The sequence below is a fragment of the Corvus kubaryi genome, unplaced genomic scaffold (assembly GCF_017639235.1).
Source record: "Corvus kubaryi isolate FWS band 111438036 unplaced genomic scaffold, C.kubaryi_AGA036_p1.0 37386, whole genome shotgun sequence".
Taxonomy (NCBI): Eukaryota; Metazoa; Chordata; class Aves; order Passeriformes; family Corvidae; genus Corvus; species Corvus kubaryi.
Genome location: NW_024581128.1, coordinates 42,665 through 61,239, shown reverse-complemented (window position 1 = coordinate 61,239; position 18,575 = coordinate 42,665). Strand labels below are relative to the sequence as shown.

Here is an 18,575-nt window from a genome sequence, read left to right as displayed (position 1 = left end):
TCTCTAAATCCCATGTGTGATTTGGTCAGCTGTTCTCCTCCATCTCAAACAGGCACCAGAAACTGAGGCTCTCTGTCCAGCCAGTTCTGAGGACGAGCCTGGTTAAATACAACCTCATACAGCCAGAGTATGCTGACCCACTACCAAAGGGCAAAGCACTTGGAAGGATTATTTCAGTACAACTACAGAGCACCACAAGGAAGTCTGTGTCAGAAATCCGACTCACATGTGGTTTGTAGACTACAGAAGTACATTCCTAAGTACACACCCTTCCAAAAACCAACTCAGAGCAAAGCCACTGTCCCTCCCACCTATCTACTAAGCCAACTTTTTCTCTGTAACACCTGCCTTAGGAAAACAAAATGAACACACAAGTCTGCAGTGAGGAAGCAAAGGAGTGTATTTTTGTCCAGGAATGTGAAGAAACTGCCCAAGTGCACAAATGTGGAAAGCAACAGTCTCCAGAGAAGAGAGGAAGCTACTGCAATTGTGTGTGACACAGCACAGACACCTTTTCCCCCACAGCTTGAGTTCTTACACCCCTTGTACTGATGGGCCCACAGGAAGAAATCACTGGCAATACACCTTGGCAGAAAGTATCAGCTGCCAGACTCAGCATGGCTCATCTGTGACACAGAGCCACAGAAGGATTTTTCAGAGAGGAAATTCTTTTAAAATGCATTGTACCTCTCCCCCCAAGCTCTCAATTTTATTATTTCCATTGTCAATACAAGAATGAGGGAGAAAAACAGTTGAGTACACACAGGAATTAATTAAAAAAACAACTCTGTAAATAAAGGGAATGCTATACTGGGCAGTGAGGTACAAAGGATATAGGTAACCTGCAACACAAAGGGCTGTTGCTTAGCACATACAGCACACCTGGCAGAAACCACAAATACAGAGGTTTGCTACATACAGTGAGTGTAATGGCACCAAAAAACCACTGTTACAACTTGTCAGTAAAATCACTAACAAGTTCAGTAGTACCAAGGAAGCATGCTATACATCTTGGATTTCTCCTCCTCCACAGATATTTGTAGGGAATAATGTGTAGTGCATAGCTCATGCCGCTTGTTACTCACAAATTCATGATGGGGCTCTGTCTCTTTCCTCAAGGGTGGATCAAACTTTACTTGGCCAACTAAAGGGGAGAAAATAAAAACAAGAAGTTGGACTGTAGTTAGACAAAGACTTAGCTTCAAAGGCTAACAAAAAAGAAAAAAATCAGTTTAATGAGTGTATCATATCCTCACTGACAGAAACTTGTGACACATGGACATACCAAACTTGTGCCTGCTAGAAACTAATGGGCCCAGAAAGTACTCTTTATCACAAAGGCAGCCCAATCACCATTTGCCTCACCTACTCATTAGAAGGAACAGGAAAACCACTGAGCAAATAGGGCAGTGAAGTGTCCTCTTTAGAGGTGCAATTTTTAGCTGTAATTTTTAGAAAAAAACTAGCCATGGTGTGAATTCACTGTTGGATCTGTTCTTCTGGGAGACTCACTAGCACTAAAGAGTGCTGAATGATGTTTGGAGTGACTTACCACAACAACTCTTTGGCAGGACTTCTTGAACACTCCTACTCTCAATTTTACCTTAAGAGAAGACAGCTAAAGCTCTGAGTACTGCTCTGAATTAATTCAAGCAAAAGAATTACTACAACTAGGGGGATGGAGTCTGCTTTTAATGGCCAGTGATCAACCTCCTCCCTTCCTGACCTCTATGGGATTGTTTCAATTCAAAAGCAAATCCAAGCTACTGAATTAAGGAAGAAAAAATAATCCTTTGCCATTGTTACCCAGCTGAATCTGGCATTGGTCTGAATATCCTTGCTGGAGCAACACATGAAACTATGTCAATCAGCTCTCAGAAGAGCTCAGGCTGTGTCTTGTTCAGTTAAGATGAAGCAATAATCATCTTTGCTGTAGTGCTGGCAAAGGGTGTATCCAAATATTTTAAAGAACCTATATCCTTAAGTGAAAGAGCCTAAGTTTTCATTTTCCTATGCATCATTAAAAATGCTTCTATATATGTCAGATACCCAAAATACCAGCTGAAATAATATCAATGATTAAATACATCATATTGTCACATTACACATGCTTACAGTTTATTTCGGAGCGTGTTTTTTCTTCTCTCCCATTTCTACTTGTTGAATGAATTCTGTGAGGCACAACAAGAGGCTAGAAGGGAAGAATAAAATATTTCAATACCAAAACATACTCACTTGAAACCCTGTAGTGTGTAACAGTTTTTAGCAGGCTTCTTGAGCGTAATATTAAAAAAAAAGAAATCAAGTGAAAGCTAAATGTAAAGACTGCATGCAATTTTTTATATATTAAAGTTAAAATTATTTGGAGACATTTTAACTGTTGAGTGCCTTCAATATAAGGGGTTTTAGAACACTGCATTTGAACAAATAAAGCTAATGCTAGCCAGCATTTGTCTTTGCTCATAGAGCATTTCATTTTTCACCATTCAGTTTAAGGCTATTGGTAGTTTTTAAAATAAGCAGTAAGTCTAAATCTGACTTACTGGCAGATTTCATTCCATTAGATACCGAAATCACTTTTTCCAGCTTCTAACTAAAATTGATTCCTAAAATGTCATCAGTTACATTATTTAAGCAGATGAGAAACCTGCCTGAGGTTTTCAAAGCTGAATAGACAGGAGTATTCCTGGTACTCCTGTGCTGTGTGGCAAGAGAGATAGCAAAACTTCTACAAATTCACCTTCATATTTATATTCCACTTCTATTTTTTCCCTGAATTTCCATTTACTTCTCTACAGGATGAAGTGTTCTGTGCTTTAAAACCTGGCTTTCTTTTTTTCCCCTCTGTTGGATTTCCTCTCTTCTTTCTACATGCACCACTGCAAGTTCTCTCAGAAATGTGGGGGCATTGTCCACCCTTGTTCACTGCCTCAAGGTCCATGGTGAGCATCTTTGCAGGTGAATCACCCTTCTGTATGCTTTTGTTACCAATATTGTTGTTGCTGTACTATCACAGTCATGAATAGCTCAGAAACAGTTCATTCCTCAAATACTACCTGAAAACATAATTTCCCTTCTCCCCTTTTCCTCACACAATACTTTCTTGCTTCCTATTAGGATCCAACACACATACATGGTGTTTCACCTCCCATTTTTGTTCACTTTGCTCTTCCTCGAAACTGGAGAGACTTACAGATTGTGGGTGTGTATTTTCTCCCACATATCTCAGCAGCAGTTTTTCCGTTTCTCACAGCTTGTGTTAATCCTTCCTTTCCACAGTTCCATTTGGTCTATTGCGCACTCTTTGAGCTTCGAAAATGGTTTGCTACAGCATGTCAAGGTTTGATCTGATACTGCATGCCGAAAGGCTGCTCATTTATAATCTTTTATTAAGAGGCACTGCCTGGTTGTGTATGATGTGTGTGCATCTGTAATGCCAGCACCCAGCTGTAACGCCAGGAGCCCAGCAGGAGGTATTTTCACCTTTGCAGCAATACTGTGCGAGCACCTGCACCCTGACACAGATGTCTGTGGTTGCACTATAGACAGAGCCTGTCCTCCAGTCACCTTCTCCATGACCACAGAATTACATTCAGGATCAAATCTTCATCTCTCAGTCATGAGGACAAAGTCCTCAAGTGACCTTGAAATACCTGCACTGACAACAGGCTGACACCAACACCTGACATCTGAGCTGTGCAGGAGGACAAAGGAATGTAGGTTAACTTCCTGACACAAATGCCAGTTGGGCACAATTTCCATCATGGCACAGATCTCAAAAGCAATCTTATCCCCAAAACTTGCAGTGTGCTACGCATAAAACACGAGCAGTTTCCTCTTTGCAGCCTTTTCAGCTAATATCACATCCATCCTGAGAATCACTGTCACAGAAAAGGGAAGAACAGGCAATTGTCAACATCTCCTAAGTCCAGAGTCCCAACCAGAGATCCTGTCCATGACTGAACGGGAAATTAAGTGAAGCCCTCCATGAGCTGGGATAGGGAAATATGCTGGAAATGTCAGTTTCAGATACTGTTGTCAAACAAGTAACAACTGCATGAACAGAAGAACCTTTTTGATTATACCCAAATGATGCCATCATGGTTTTTTGTTTTCACACATTAAACACTTCACCTTTGAGTTCAGAATGATTTAAAGATGTAGTATGGTACTCTTCAGAGTGGTGGCAAATTCAGATCAACTTCTCAGCTCTGCAGACTATCCAAGCAGTAACAGATCGCATCCCCCTAAAAGCAGCACAGGCCAAGTGAAGACCTGTCACCACAGTGGGCAGCAGACTTCCCTTCAAAGACCACTGACAGAAAAGCTCTCTAGTCTCCAAAAAAGAAAAACAACCAATCAAAAAACCCCAAAACATTACCACCACCAGTCAAAAAAAATCAATAGCTCTAGACAAACTGGGGAATAGGTCTGAGGCTCTAGATTCTCAATGGTGTTTTTGTACTGTGTTATGTTGTACTACATTTTATCACTTCTTTTGATTTTTTCTGGATGCATTCAGGCACTTGTGACAAGTACAGGACTGGCCAATCCCTAAATTAACATCTCCAGCTGCCTCTATGAGCAAGAAAGTTATAGAGCAAGTTAAATTGTGCATAACATACACTTCTTATTCCACTCATTTTATTATATGGAAAGACCACAATGCCAATGACTGCTTTGCCTTGGTGAGATTCTTCATCTGAAATACAAAACTTGCTCAATTTCTCCCCAGACAAGGCACAGTTTTTGCTCCTGATACCACACTTCATTATGGGATAATTGATAAGCCATACAGTAGAAAACAGAAGAGCCCTCTTAATGCTAAGTCACAAGGGACATGTAAGAGTGAACACTATTTTGTAAGCTACCAGTAATTATCAATAAAATGCAGACTGGTACTCCATGCAAGAGGAGAAGAGAAAGTCTCCACCTGAGCAGCCCAAAATGAAGGTCAAGAGTCCTACTAAAAAGACACACCAGTGGCACAGGGAAATGGTACATGGTTTCAGCACAATCTCCCAGGAAAGCCTGGGAGGGAAGCCTCACAGAGCTGAGCAGCTCACTCACAGGAAGCACACTACCTTTCTTCTTACAGCAGCTCATGAAAGCTTTGGTTTTCTGCTTTCCACAGAAACACCACCTGAAGGGCCTCAGAGCTCTCACTCATCAATGAGCACAGAGAGAACTAAAGGACACTCATGAGCTTATGGTGAGAAGATCCAAGTTACTCAGTGCTGACTCCATCAGGAATCAGACACCTTTCTCTTAAGTGACCTGAAAGCCAACCACATCAAGGGATTTCTTGTATTTGACTTAATTCTTTTTTATCAGAAAAATCTATTAAATGTGCTCCACTGTGTGCATTTGCTTCTAAAAGTTTTGACTATTATTCCATCCTTATGCCTTCATCTCTTTCCATCTCTTTTGGAAAATATGCAAGCACTGCACTCCATAACATAAAATATTATCTATTTCACTTTGGCTTCTTTCCACACTTTTTATTTTAGCTTTTAAGATAGACTTGGTGCAAGTCAACTTGTCTTTGCTGTTCAAGGGGCTAAAAGCTCATTTAACTTGTAAAATCTGAAAATTAGTCTCTTAAATTAGTTGCCTCGTTTAAGCTTCTTTTACTTTGAAGGCATTTTTAAACTAGTTTACCCATTAAAAATCACCAAAAAAATGCAATTCAAGAATCAGTGGCATTTGTGTTAAAAGGATTACATTTTTTCTTCAAAAAAAAGGGAACTGTAAACATTGGGGAAGTATTTGCTAACATGCAGTAAAGTATGAAGACAGGATGAAGTAACAGAATATCTGTTTTCTCTTCTGTATTAAACACTTCAGTCCTGTGCTCTTTATCATCTTACATAAGCAGGCTACTTTTTCCCAGCTGTTTGAGCAGAAAATCAGAAACTCTTTGATGAAACTGTAAGTGAAATCAAGTTTCAGAATATTCTAAGATGGAAAAATACAATCTGCAAAAAACACACATCAAACCATTTGACAAAAACATTACAGGATCATTCTCTCCTACACAGGTATAAAATCATTTTTATGAATGCTTTCTTTGCAGATGGAAACATAACTCCATAAAGAAACATACAGCAGAATGCATGACAGAACTCAGGACTGGAGAGGCAGATCACATTTACTGTTTCAAAATTGTTGAACAACAATAAACAAAATTTTGAAGTATCTGAATCTCTTTCTCTTTGAGCTTCCCTTTCCAAAAATATAATGATTTTTGCTAAGTGCCTGTATGTGTGACAGAGCAGCACAACCAAAAGTAAAAGCAACCCTTGAGACTATTTCCAGATCACAAAAAAATCCTGGGGCTCAATAAATCACAATAGTTTAGTTTTGCTGGCAAAAAAACCCCCTTAATTAAAACATATTCCTACCTCAGGATCATCATCATCAAAATCATGGTAAGTGGAATGATCAGGATTATTCATTTTATCCAGAAGTTCAATGGCAAGACTTCGATTTAATGGCTGGGTAACAAAGGGATGCTGAAAGACAGAGGGAAACACGGAGATTAAAATTCCAGCTGCTCACATTAAGCACATTTTAATTTTATAACTTTAAAAAACCCTCATACATAAATTTATACCTGTAGCAACTTTTCAGCTGTAGGTCTTTTTTTAGGATTTTTTGTAAGTGCCATTTTCACAAAATGATGGAAACTATTGGACCTGTAAAACAAAGTGTTAAACATTAAAATCAATTTCCCAGTAAAGTACCTTCATTAACTACTGAAACAGAGAAGTACTTACCATTTCATTTTGTCCTTTAATTTAGGAGGCTGGAAGTTGCTTTTTGTCATTAGAAAAAGTGCTCTGAAAAAAAAGAACAACAGCATTTCTGTGGTTATGCTGCAATAGATACATGAGATAAATTATTAAACACTTTATTTAATAGGCAGAAGAAGCCATATCAGTTTAAGAGACTCAACCAGGACATTATACACTTATGCACCAGAAAGAGTTGTTATAATTTCTGTCCTGTTCACTCAGAACACTCAGCCCAGTGCCCTGCAGGACATCCAAAACCCACAAGAACACACAGCCATCTCTTCAAATGGATTATTTAATTAGCTGCATTTACCCACCAAACTAAAACCCCTTACCAACCTCATTGGATGTAGGTCAAACATTGGAGGCTGAAGTTCAGCAAGCTCTATTGCAGTTATTCCAACTGCCCACAGATCACAGAGCTGGTTATAGCCACCTTTCCTTTCTACTGCAGCAACTTCTGGTGCCATCCTAAATGGTAAAAGACATTTTTAGGTAAACTTCTCACCATCAACATTCTTCTGTACACGAGTTTAGTATTCTCTTCCTTAACACTCTCAATCTACAAAGTCACAGTATATATAGATATACACACACCTAAGTGTGTGTGTAAAAAATTATGCAATGTACACCTGAAGTTTCCCTCAGTCATCATCTAGTAACTAATAGGCAGTTTCTAAAGTGGTCATTTAGGAGTAAGTGGATGAAATCAATCTGTCTCAGACTAAATACTACTCAACAACCAAAGAGCCTGAAGTATAATTATTCAGCTACAATAAAATCCACATAATATCCAAATTTACATATTGCCTAGAAAGTGATCCACTGACTTAGAAGAAAAGAATTCTAACAAGAGAAGTAGTAATAAAATGTCAGCTTTCTTGCATCCTGAAAGCATGAGACTCATCATCACCTCTGTATAGAGCACTCCTTGTTTGTAAAGTCTGTCTCACTCATGTCAGCTGACCTCTTTTAAGTCAACAAAGTGGTTTCACATTCTCAGGTGGCAAAAATGAACAAACATAACTGGCACATAAACAGGAATACCTAAAGGAAATTATTCACTTGGAATTGTCATGTGTTCTGAACAGCCAAAGTGAATTATGAATTTGATTGTCCTATGTAGCCCTACGAGGTGGCCAACATGTTAGTATTTCTTAGCTTTGAGCTTTATCAGTCCAGATCACCTGAAAAGTAGCACCAAATAACTCAATAAATGCAACACAAAGTCACTTAGAGAGCGCTCCAGTAAATCAGCAAGCAGCATCTCAGCTGATGCATTATTCAAATACAGGTATCCTGTGGTCACAGCACCAAGTCTGCCAGAGCTCAAAAAGTGTTTGGACAATGCTCTCAGGCACATGGTGTGACACTTGAGCATGTCCCTGTGCAGGGCCAAGAGCTGGACTCAATGATCCTTGTGAGTCCCTTCCAATCTGTATCTGTAGATCTGAAAACATCAGCAGCTTTGGTGGTAGAACTTACTTCAAGCCTGCATAACTAAACTATATTTAGATACATTTTTTCCAGAGTTCATTAAAAATCCCAATCATTCTAAATCAAAAAGGAAGCTTACCACAGCAGAGGGGAAACATGGGCAAAACATTTAAATAGGAGGGTTACTAGCACTGCAGTTCACCTGCCCTGAGACACATCTAGGTCTAATGACCACTAAAACCTCCACATGGCCTGCTTCAACTAAATTTTTCTTCTCTGCAATCCCAAAAATTTTGCTTCTTTACTTCTGCTCTCAAATCTCTCAGAAGCTCTGCAAAGAACTGAAGCTTTTTATCAGCATTAACCTATGTAATGCTTTTGAAGTTATTATTTAAGGTTATTTGAGAAGCCTGGCGCAATTTGAAAGTTACAGGCAAGGACTGAGGTCACCCAGACACCTTGGGAAAGAGACACAAACCAATCACAAAATCATGACTGATGGGTTTTTGTGTTATTCTGAAAGGGAAGTGAAGCCTTGCTGTGAAGAAGAATGCTAAAAATACTGTGCTTGGCTATTTCAAGTCAATACTTGAACATTGGGGTTTTTTCATTATATATATTTTTATCTTGCACCTACTATGTCAGACTACAGAATTTTAATATGTCTGTGAAATATACAACAAAAGTGCTATTTTACAGTGGAGAATGTGTCTCATTTACTTCAAGGTGAAAGGGAAAAACCACTTCCAGCAGGAAAAGGATAAAATGAAAGACAGAACTTCCGATAAGAAAAATTATACACACTAGTTTAATGGGGGAAGAATAGAGATGCAGTACAGACAGAACTGTATCACAGAATTCAAACAGTTCAAGTAAATAAGGGGAAAAATGGCTTAGAGAAACAGTTCACAAGTGGCAGAAGTCTGTGGATCTGTGAAGACAAATGAAACTCATCAACTGAAAAGTTGCAGAAAACCTGTATCTAGGTTGCAGGGGAAGAAACATAAAATGACAAAACGGAAAATCAGGGAATAAAAGAAATATTTAAGATCAAAGTTAAAAACAAGCAAAATTGCTGCTAGTTTTTAAGTTTTACTGAATTAAGATAAATTAGTCAATGGTGATGGCACTACCCAGCCTTTTAATTTTTCAGAGCATTAAAGCCTTTTCTCTGACACTCAGCTAGTTCAGGATTTGGAATAAGTAACACAGATACGATCACCAGAAAGTCTGACACAGCCTTTAGTGGTTAGTCTACCCAGGAAGGGACAGAGCATGCTTTTGTCACAATTTTTCAACAATATGTGTTACCATTATATTAATGGTCAATATCAATGTTATATTACATTAATGGTCAAGTAAAATACAGTTACCAATATGGGGTGCCAATGAATGATTTCCTTTTGGCAATTGTAGCTGTTATCTGTGCAGATACTCCAAAATCAGCTATTAAAAAAAAAAAAAAGGCAAAAACAAAATGACAGTTAACAAGTGATTTGATGTAATTAATTGTTAATGAACACAAGTTTGGTTTCCCCACTGTTAAGAGGTTCTTACATATACTGGAAATATTTAACAAAAGATAAATAACAAAAGCAAATAACAGAAACTTGGTGTGTCTCAGATACCATTGGTCAGCTCGCCTCAGTCACCTGCCAAACATGCACACAAATGTCCCTCATCCACACAAGGAAGAACAGGCTGGCACAGAAGACCTAACAGGTACATGCAGTGTTTTAATATGGTAAAACACCTCATTTTGTGTTATCAAAGAGATTCTTTCAGATAAGCTCTCAAGGTACATTTCACATTTAAAGATTCTGGACGGTAGATTTATTAAAAATTTATAAAACTCTGTGATTTTTTACTTTTCCCTTACAATATCAGGTCTTTTACCTCGCAGTTCCAAAATTACTCCAACCCATCCTCAGATACTAACTGGATGGTTTAGTTAGATACTACCAGCAAGATAAAAAGAATTCTGGTATTCACTAATTCCTTACATGAACCATCACCTCATTAAACAAAACCGAGCATGCTGCTTCTTAGACCACATAAAAATACTAATTTTTAAGCACTAAGATGTATTAACTCACCTAATTTTACATGTCCATTATCCGTTAAAAGAATGTTTGCTCCCTTTAAAAAAGAAAGGTTTAATTGAATTAAAACATGTCAATTCCTTCAAAACCACATTAAAAAAGGAAATACGTGAGATCTTACAGCAAATTAGGGGCCAAAGACAAAGCCAGGATTGTGTTCAATAAACCTGCAGCCTTATCAAGGAAATGTCTGTGAAATTAGCAAGTTGCCATTCTGTTATTAAAGAAACTCCTTGGATATACACTGTTTTTCATTAATTTTTAGTTTAGCCTATGGTACTACAGAGTTTGCATTGCACACAAAACCTCTCAATAAACAGTATTTGCCTGTGCTGATAAATTCTTACTTTTTTCTATTTACAATGACTCAAAGGAAACAGGAACTCAAAAGGTCAGAGTGGAAACAATTTTATTTTCTTTTCATAAGTAGGAGCTCATTTTTTCTTGTTTGAGAGCCATGCTTACAATTATAGCCTAAGGACCTGCCTAAATAATCAAGCATTTAGCAAAGCTACTTCCGTCCTTATGCAACAGAGCATTCCGCTAGCGCTGGATTTGGAGAGGTCGTTTTTGTGTGGCTGTGTGTACCACTCACTTCAGCTCAATAATCAAAATTAACCCAAAGCAGAGTGTTTGTATTACAAAATTACAAGATAAAAGGACTGAAAACAAACCTGATGTGAAGACTGAAACCAGGTATAGGTTGAGCTGAGTAAAGGTTAAAGCTGGCTAAACACAGCTCCAAATGTCAGCACTGCACTGCCCATCAGGCATATGGAAAGGCAGCAGAGATGAACCTCCAAAAACGTGTGTTTTTACAGATTATGGCTTTTCCCAGAGCAGGAAAAGTCAGGCCTGCAATAAAACACAGCTAACTTGGTCCATGCTGCACAAGTACAGTTAATGAGCTTGGCAAACAGTGTAACAGCCCTGCTTACATGCTCTTGACCTTTTTCACCTTTCAAGCTAACAGGACAGGTACTCCAAACATGTAACTTAGCTACTGAGAGAAGCAAACACAATTCAGCAGTCAGGCAATCTGCAGATGAAGATAGTACTTTTCCATACTCATGAGAACAGCTTTATTTAAAAAAAAAATTCCTCTCAATGTAAGCACCGTAAGCATTTTTTATCAGCACAGTTCTGCTTGGAAGAAGTATCTGTGCACTGTATCCTTACAAGCATTCTATAAAGTATAATGGGAAACATTTAATTTGGGTGCCTGAAGTAATCTTTCATTCAGAAATTACTTTCGTGATTGCTCAAAACCCAAATATTCTTCTGCAACCATTGAGAACAACTTGGAATCAGGCTGCATGAAGGCAACTACAGTTGAAGCTGCTGGGGAAAAAAGAAAGCAAAACCAGCCAAACCAGCAGCATGCAACAACACAAAAGAATATGATGATTTACTGTCAGATTTCCAGAAGGAAGCTTGCCAGGTTTGGAAGGGCTTTGGAAAGACTAGGCAGTAAAACTTCAGGAACAAAAAGTCAACAGGAAGCACCAGAAGGAAACTATAACAGAGTGTAAGAGTTTGAACAAGCCACTTTTGGTATAGCTTTGCTGAGATGGAGATTTAAGTAAGTCAGTACTAATAGCCTGATTTGCAGCACCCTCTCTATTTTTAGCATGCGAGGGAGGGGACAGAAGTAGTCTCCAAGAACTGCACAGAACAGCAGCCGCTGCCCTGCAATCTGCTCACCAAGATGCAAGAAGCCAAAGCTGGTTCAAAAAGAAGGGGATATTGAGCTCCCTGGAAAAGCTATGGAAAGAGCAAACCTTTCTTTTGCACAGAGCCTGCACCCTGATAGCCATCTGAACACATACTGCTCTGGACACCAGCTGATGCCTAAATTTTACAGCACTGGTCCACATAAACAGTATGTGTGGCTCCAAGGAAGAGAACAAACTATTTCCTTGGATGTATTTTAAAGAAAGATTTTTTTTTTTTCCCCTTGGGCAGAAACTTTTATTTCATTCTAATAGATTAAAACCCCCTACATATTCAGAAATATACTGAAAATTGATACGTAACAGTGAAGACCACTGGAGGTGATGTAGCCTATTTTAAAAGTACCAAAAACCCCTTCTGTTTTTACTTACCTTTATATCTCTGTGCATTTTTCCTTTACTGTGAAGATAATATAGTCCCTGCATAAAATATTTAAATAGTCATTTAGTCCAACATTTTTCATTTGACATACATTTCTTGCTCAATTAGCACATATATTTAGGGTCCAATTCAATCCTCTAAATGACTTACTGACTGAAGAACATTTTTATATTCCAGTGTAACCTGCTGTAAATTTGCAGACTTAATAGACGTAGCAGCATATCTAATATCTTTATATAAAGTAGCATACCTAAATATCTTTACATAAAGATATTTATATATTTATCTAATATCTAAACGACAGGACAGATGGAAGTAATACCAGTCACCACACCAGTCGGAAGAAGAGTATTCCCCAAACAAGTTTTCCTCTGGACATGGTAACTGTCACCTTTTTAGACCCAGCTAAAAATTTACTGGTAAATTGCCTAGAAGTCTTCTATTCAGCAGTCAGATCTCTGTACCACTGGTAAAGCTATCTCCTGTATCATTACATATCTCAGTCAAGCCTAGAAACATGCTAGCAGGCAGTGCTTTAGGTCTAATCCTGGAGTTCAACTCTATTTGATGGATTTCCGTAAAAGCATTCAGCCTTATGGGTCTCAATGACAGCACCAAAACATTTTAAGACTCAACACAAGTTAGAAACCAAATTTAAATTCTGGGAGAATTCCACAGAACCAAATTCCTGCATGACAAATCAGAGACCATGGCATTCTGGACACTCCGGCTTATCCCTAAAATGCTCTTCCAGGGTAAAACGACACGCAAACATCTTTCTTGTTCTGTGACCATGAACCTCCACAAGGCTCTATGTTCATGGGAAATATCCATGTCAAGACTGGTATTTTTTTTGCCAGCTCATGCAAGACATCATGAAATTGACTGCAAAATTTAAAATGCAATTAATCAAAGCATCTAGCAGACCACTGCAACAATTGGCATTAGGCAGAAGAGTCCCATGTACACTCCTTAAATCTCTGATTAATTCACACACTTTTACCACTGCCCTGGAAGAATCTGAAGTCACCATTTTCAAAATTGAATGCCTGGAGACAGGTACTTTAAAGGTCACATTTAAAAGACCCATATTTTCAGAATCAAATCTCACTGATTCCAGTAAAATGGACAGCAAGTATTTTTTGAAAATGGAGGATTCAACTGGCTTCTAAATATGGAGAATGAATGTTAACTTCAGCATCCAAGTGAGACTCCGGATTCACGGATACTGGTGGCCAAATTAATGGAAAAATTACTTCTATGCATGGACAACAGCCTATATTCTCAGACTTCTTACTCAGGAAAATGGTGTTGCATTATAAGCTGCAACAAGACATCTGAAACTACATGCATTATAGTTGGTCAGAGTATTATAAACATGTATTTACAGACAATTTAAAATATAGAAAAATGGGTCCATGAATAACATTTAGAAAATACGTACAAAATAGCAAGTTTTTTTCTCACACACAGTTTATACTTATTAACCAAGATATCTTCCCACACAAATAAATGGTTTCATAAATTCCATTCTAGACTACTCACTCCTCCATATCTGAGAAGATTATGGATTTGACTGATGGACTATCTGGTGGATAAGGAATTGCCTCAATGACTGTATCCAGAGAGCAGTGGTAAACAAGCTCAATGTTCAGAGTGACAAGTGTCCCTCAGGGTTCCACACTAGACTGTTTAATATCTCTATCAATTATATAGACAGTAGGATTGAGGGCATCCTCAGCAAATGTGCAGAGGTCTCATAAGACAGATGGGGACAAGGTTTTTAGCAGGGTCTGTTGTGACAGGACAGGGCATAAGGGTTTTCAAGTAGAGGAGGGTAGATTCAGATTAGATATAAGGAAGAATTCTCTTATCATTATTCTTTTATCTTATGAGGGTAGTGAACCACTGGAACAGGCTGCAGACAGAGGTGGTAGATACCCCATCCCTGGAAACATTCAAGGTCAGGTTGGACAGGGCTCTGAGCAACCTCATCTAGTTGAAGATGTCCCTGCTCATTGCAGGGGGGTCTCTAAAGGCCTCTTCTAACCAAAACCATCCTACAACTTTCTAAGAACCCTTTCAAAATGGTTTAAAGACTCAAAACCCTTAACACTCCCAGATGTCACATAAGCCTGATCTGAAAGTAAAAAAAAAACAGCCACATCCTGTAAGTCAGAAGGCAGCAGTCTCTGACTGAGAGATAGGGAGATGTAAGCGGCAACCAAGGGAGATGGCTTGGAATAGAGCTATCTTTTGCAAGAGAGTTTGAGAGAGGCAGCAGATCTCAACTGATGGCATCCAACAGGTTTGCATTCACTACAAGTCAAGAACTGCTCTCTCACACAGAAGCAAGACATCCAATGAAAAAGCAGTTTCTGATTAAGTTTTACTGGTGTACTGAACCTGTAATTTATGAAAGAAAAATGAAAGCTAGCATACCCACAAGGAGAGGCTAATGACCTTACCTTCAACATCTCAAGCACATAGGCAATTTTTTTCTTATTGGCACAGATCAATTATGACATATGCAAAGCTGAGTGTTTAGATTTTCCTTCAAACATGCAGTAACTAATTTATACCGTAAATATGGATTAAGAAAATATGCTGCTTTCCCCCTTTTAAAAACAAATGTAAAATTAACAGCAGAAAGATGACAAGAGTTTTCTTCAAATGATCCAGGGTAATTTGAGGTTATGCAATTATACAAATTTCTAGGCTGTAATATGGGACCTCGTCAAAAGTCTGAGAAAAATGCAGTCATTCAATTACTGCACTTCCATGGCATCACATGTTATTTGTAGCTTTTATTTTTAGCTTTTAATAACTTTTACATTAAAAGACTACCACGAAAACCTGAGGACACACTACCTGTAGTGTTTCTCTGCTAACATAGGCAATCTGCTGCTCTGATAGTGGTCCAGTCACTGAAATGGAAAAGAAAAAGGAAAAAATCTCAAAATCAGGTAAGATACTGCCCATTCCAAATTCACACCTCAATTACTTCCGTTCACACAGATAATACCTTACACCACGAGTCTACAAGTAAATGTGCTTAGTCTTTACCCCAGACTGAGCATCCCAAAGGCCATCAAACATTTTTTGAAGTCAAAAATGTCCAGTCCCATTGGAATGGAAACTACTAATTCTTCTATATTTAAATCTCATAGTAATTAAAAGGAAAAAGAAGCACAAGTAGTGATCTAAGCCTAACTTTTTTTCCTGAACAAACCCATTCTTCTCTAGAGGGCTGGACTTTCAACTCAGTGACTCAGAGCTGCAGCCAACTCCATTCAGTCCTCTTTGAGCCCTGGGCACTTCTTTATACCATTTGTGACCTGCTCTCTCCTTCCATCCTTCCCACTGCCTGAGAAGCTGCTCCCTCCAGCTTCTCAGCCTCTCTCTGAAATCAGCTGTCAGCACTGCTGCTCCTGGGCCTGCCACACCAAGCACCTTCTCAAACTCCCCCTGTAAGCAGGTTCAGCAGTTTCCCAAGGGAAAGAGGAGTCTTTCTCTCCCTCGAGGGTCCAGCTTCACTCAAGTCTCTTAGAGGAAAACAATTAAATTCTGAACAAATACGCAAACCAAGCAGTGAGCAGCAAGGAAGGAATGGTCTGTGACTCGTCCCAGTCACTGGACTTTGATCCGGAAATTAAAGGGGTTTAAGACCAGGAAATGCAGTCCTGACTGTAAGCTTTTCAGGTTTTGCACAGAAAACAAAGAGAAGCTGGATGGAGTTTCTCAAAGGACACTGAAGGAGTAGGGAGTTAAGAATGAATCTAGATTAAAGAATCTAACTGCTTAGCTTCTACAATATTAGTATCATGCAACATATATCTTCAAAGTAAGTCTACCTCCAACTTCTCTTTTCTGAAAAAAAAGCTCCAAACCCACATAAAACTATAAATATTGGCACCCACAGTAGGCGTATCTAGGCATCTATTTTTGTTTTGAGAAATTGAATTCTGATTAACTTAAATGACTTAAGATTACAGAGGCCTATAGTTCAATTGGAATAAGACTCTTTATAGCATAATAAAGATCAGAAAACAACCTTCCATTCTAACTACCAGCAGAGAAGCCAAAAATCAGCTGCAACGGGAAACCACTCCTGTAGACATCTGCTCAGGCATTTATATGGCATGAGCTCATTTCCTATTCTACAGGTGTTCCACAAAACAGAGCCTATTAAACACGATGCTTTTCTCAAAATTAGCAAGGAGGTAAAGGATCACCAAGGCCACACTCGAATGACTATGCCAGGAACATGGTGTGAACTTGTGAATTGGTGCTTCTTTTAACTGCACCCAAGGTAAATGTAAAAAGCTGCTTATGCAGAAGAGACCATCACACGTAAAGTTTTCACAATGTCGAGTATAGATGGATTTCCTCAATGAAAAACATCACCTGAGAACCACAAAGTTATTACTCACTTCGAGCATACTCCTTTCCTACACAAGTCTTAATTCCAGGGCAATAAAGTCCTTCAAAACTGATTTTGTCTCTTGAAAAATAGCAAGCAATTGACTGATCCTGTCTTTATCCAACAGATTCACAGACGGTCCTCGTTTCTTTGACTGCTCACTGCAGCCAAGCCTAAAGCAAATACAGAGACCACCTTTGCTTTTCACTTGTCACACATCCAGCTTAAAAAAAACCCCAAAAAATTAAAAAGACCCTCATGGAACTACTGGTACACAAACATTCAAACCATTTACAAAGGACAAGAGCATCCATGCTAATCAATCCACATACCTAGGTTGCCGGAGGAAGTGGTATAGATTATACTAAAGCAAAGTTCAAAAGCTCAGAAACAAAATGGCTATGAAGCAAGACAGCACATCAAGACATCAATTTTTTTCTTTTTACAATGTAATACTATCTAATTTTACAGCCTTTGAAAAGCAGTGATGGGTATATGAGCCCCTGAAGGATGGAAATAACTTCTACTGCTAAAAAAACCAACCCCCCACTAACTCTGTTTACAAAACCCAAACCAATTAAGTAAAAACAAGCTAAAATTGACCTTCAATGAATTATTATGGATACTAAATTTAGGATTCCTCCTCTCTAATTCCAAAATGCTGCAATCATTTCAATTTTGAAAATGAGCTGTACTTAGATTTTCAGGAATAAAGTCTTGACATACCATGATAAATATCCTGTAGAGAGCCACCTCCACAGAACTCCATGCAAATCCATAGCTTGTCTCGTCTAAAGAATGAACGAAACCATTCATTAGCTGTCAGATTTGCCAAGGACTTGTAAAGGATAAGGCAGAGGACTCAAACACTATAAACCACAACACAACATGCACTGAATTATGAAAAGTCAAATAATGAGTATAGTTTAATCTTCATGTGACACTTCACTGTCTAAATAGTAACTAATGAAACAGTCAAAAATAATCTACTTTAATGAAGCAATAAAAACAGTATTAGTGAAACATTGACACTGATTTTTGTTGAAATACATTCCTCTGAGAGTAGAGACAAAACAGATGTGGGTTCTTATTTCTTCCTCATTTTTTCTTCTCCACTTTTTTCAGAGCATAGGAGTTAACACAAACAAGAAACAAACACAAAACAAAAAGCCCCAGGGATCTGTCAACCAAATTTCTTTCACAGCAAATTAAGTGAAACTGTAGTGCTTTAGTCAAAGCTAGGCAGAGCAGACTCCATGCTGTGGTTAAGTGCCTGCTCAGATGAAGTCTTTTCCTTCACAAATACCTATGGATATTTTTGGTGGCAGGGTCCCAAGGGAAGTTATTTAGTTCTCTTCCCTTACTAAGGGAATCAATTTAGTTTGATTCCCTGTGCCTCCACAAAAGGTGCTTTCCAAGAATAGACAATGAATGGGCTGAAGGTTTCAAAGGTATCTTCTACTATGGCCATTAGTTCTATTTTCACTGGCAAGACGTGTAGCCACAAAAAGGCACTGTGGAGAGCAAAAAATCTGGGAATTGCCTAGTCATTCCTGGCCATCAAAATACTTGTGAAAAAAAAATCCCATACGACCACCTTGGAGAAGACAGTAATGCAGGAGAATCAAAGGAAAGACTGATGGTTGTTTTGCAGCTTCCTGATGACCTGGTCTTGCATGCCTTGCATTCATAAGGCTCTGT

General features: G+C 38.5%; 1 protein-coding gene across 5 annotated transcripts in view; it reads right to left on the bottom strand.

Moving 5' to 3' along the window:
* Nucleotides 1-18,575, bottom strand: part of MAP4K3 (mitogen-activated protein kinase kinase kinase kinase 3) — a 66,781-nt gene that overhangs the window by 35,327 nt on the left and 12,879 nt on the right. For all 5 annotated transcript variants that reach the window (XM_042036634.1, XM_042036635.1, XM_042036636.1 and 2 more), the window contains exons 4-14: nt 17,601-17,665; nt 15,323-15,378; nt 12,442-12,489; nt 10,331-10,373; nt 9,608-9,680; nt 7,137-7,268; nt 6,780-6,842; nt 6,617-6,698; nt 6,405-6,515; nt 2,116-2,191; nt 1,086-1,144 (exon numbers count right to left, since the gene is read on the bottom strand). In XM_042036634.1, the coding sequence (XP_041892568.1) occupies nt 1,086-1,144; nt 2,116-2,191; nt 6,405-6,515; nt 6,617-6,698; nt 6,780-6,842; nt 7,137-7,268; nt 9,608-9,680; nt 10,331-10,373; nt 12,442-12,489; nt 15,323-15,378; nt 17,601-17,665 (808 nt within the window). The remainder of the gene's footprint in view (nt 1-1,085; nt 1,145-2,115; nt 2,192-6,404; nt 6,516-6,616; nt 6,699-6,779; nt 6,843-7,136; nt 7,269-9,607; nt 9,681-10,330; nt 10,374-12,441; nt 12,490-15,322; nt 15,379-17,600; nt 17,666-18,575) is intronic.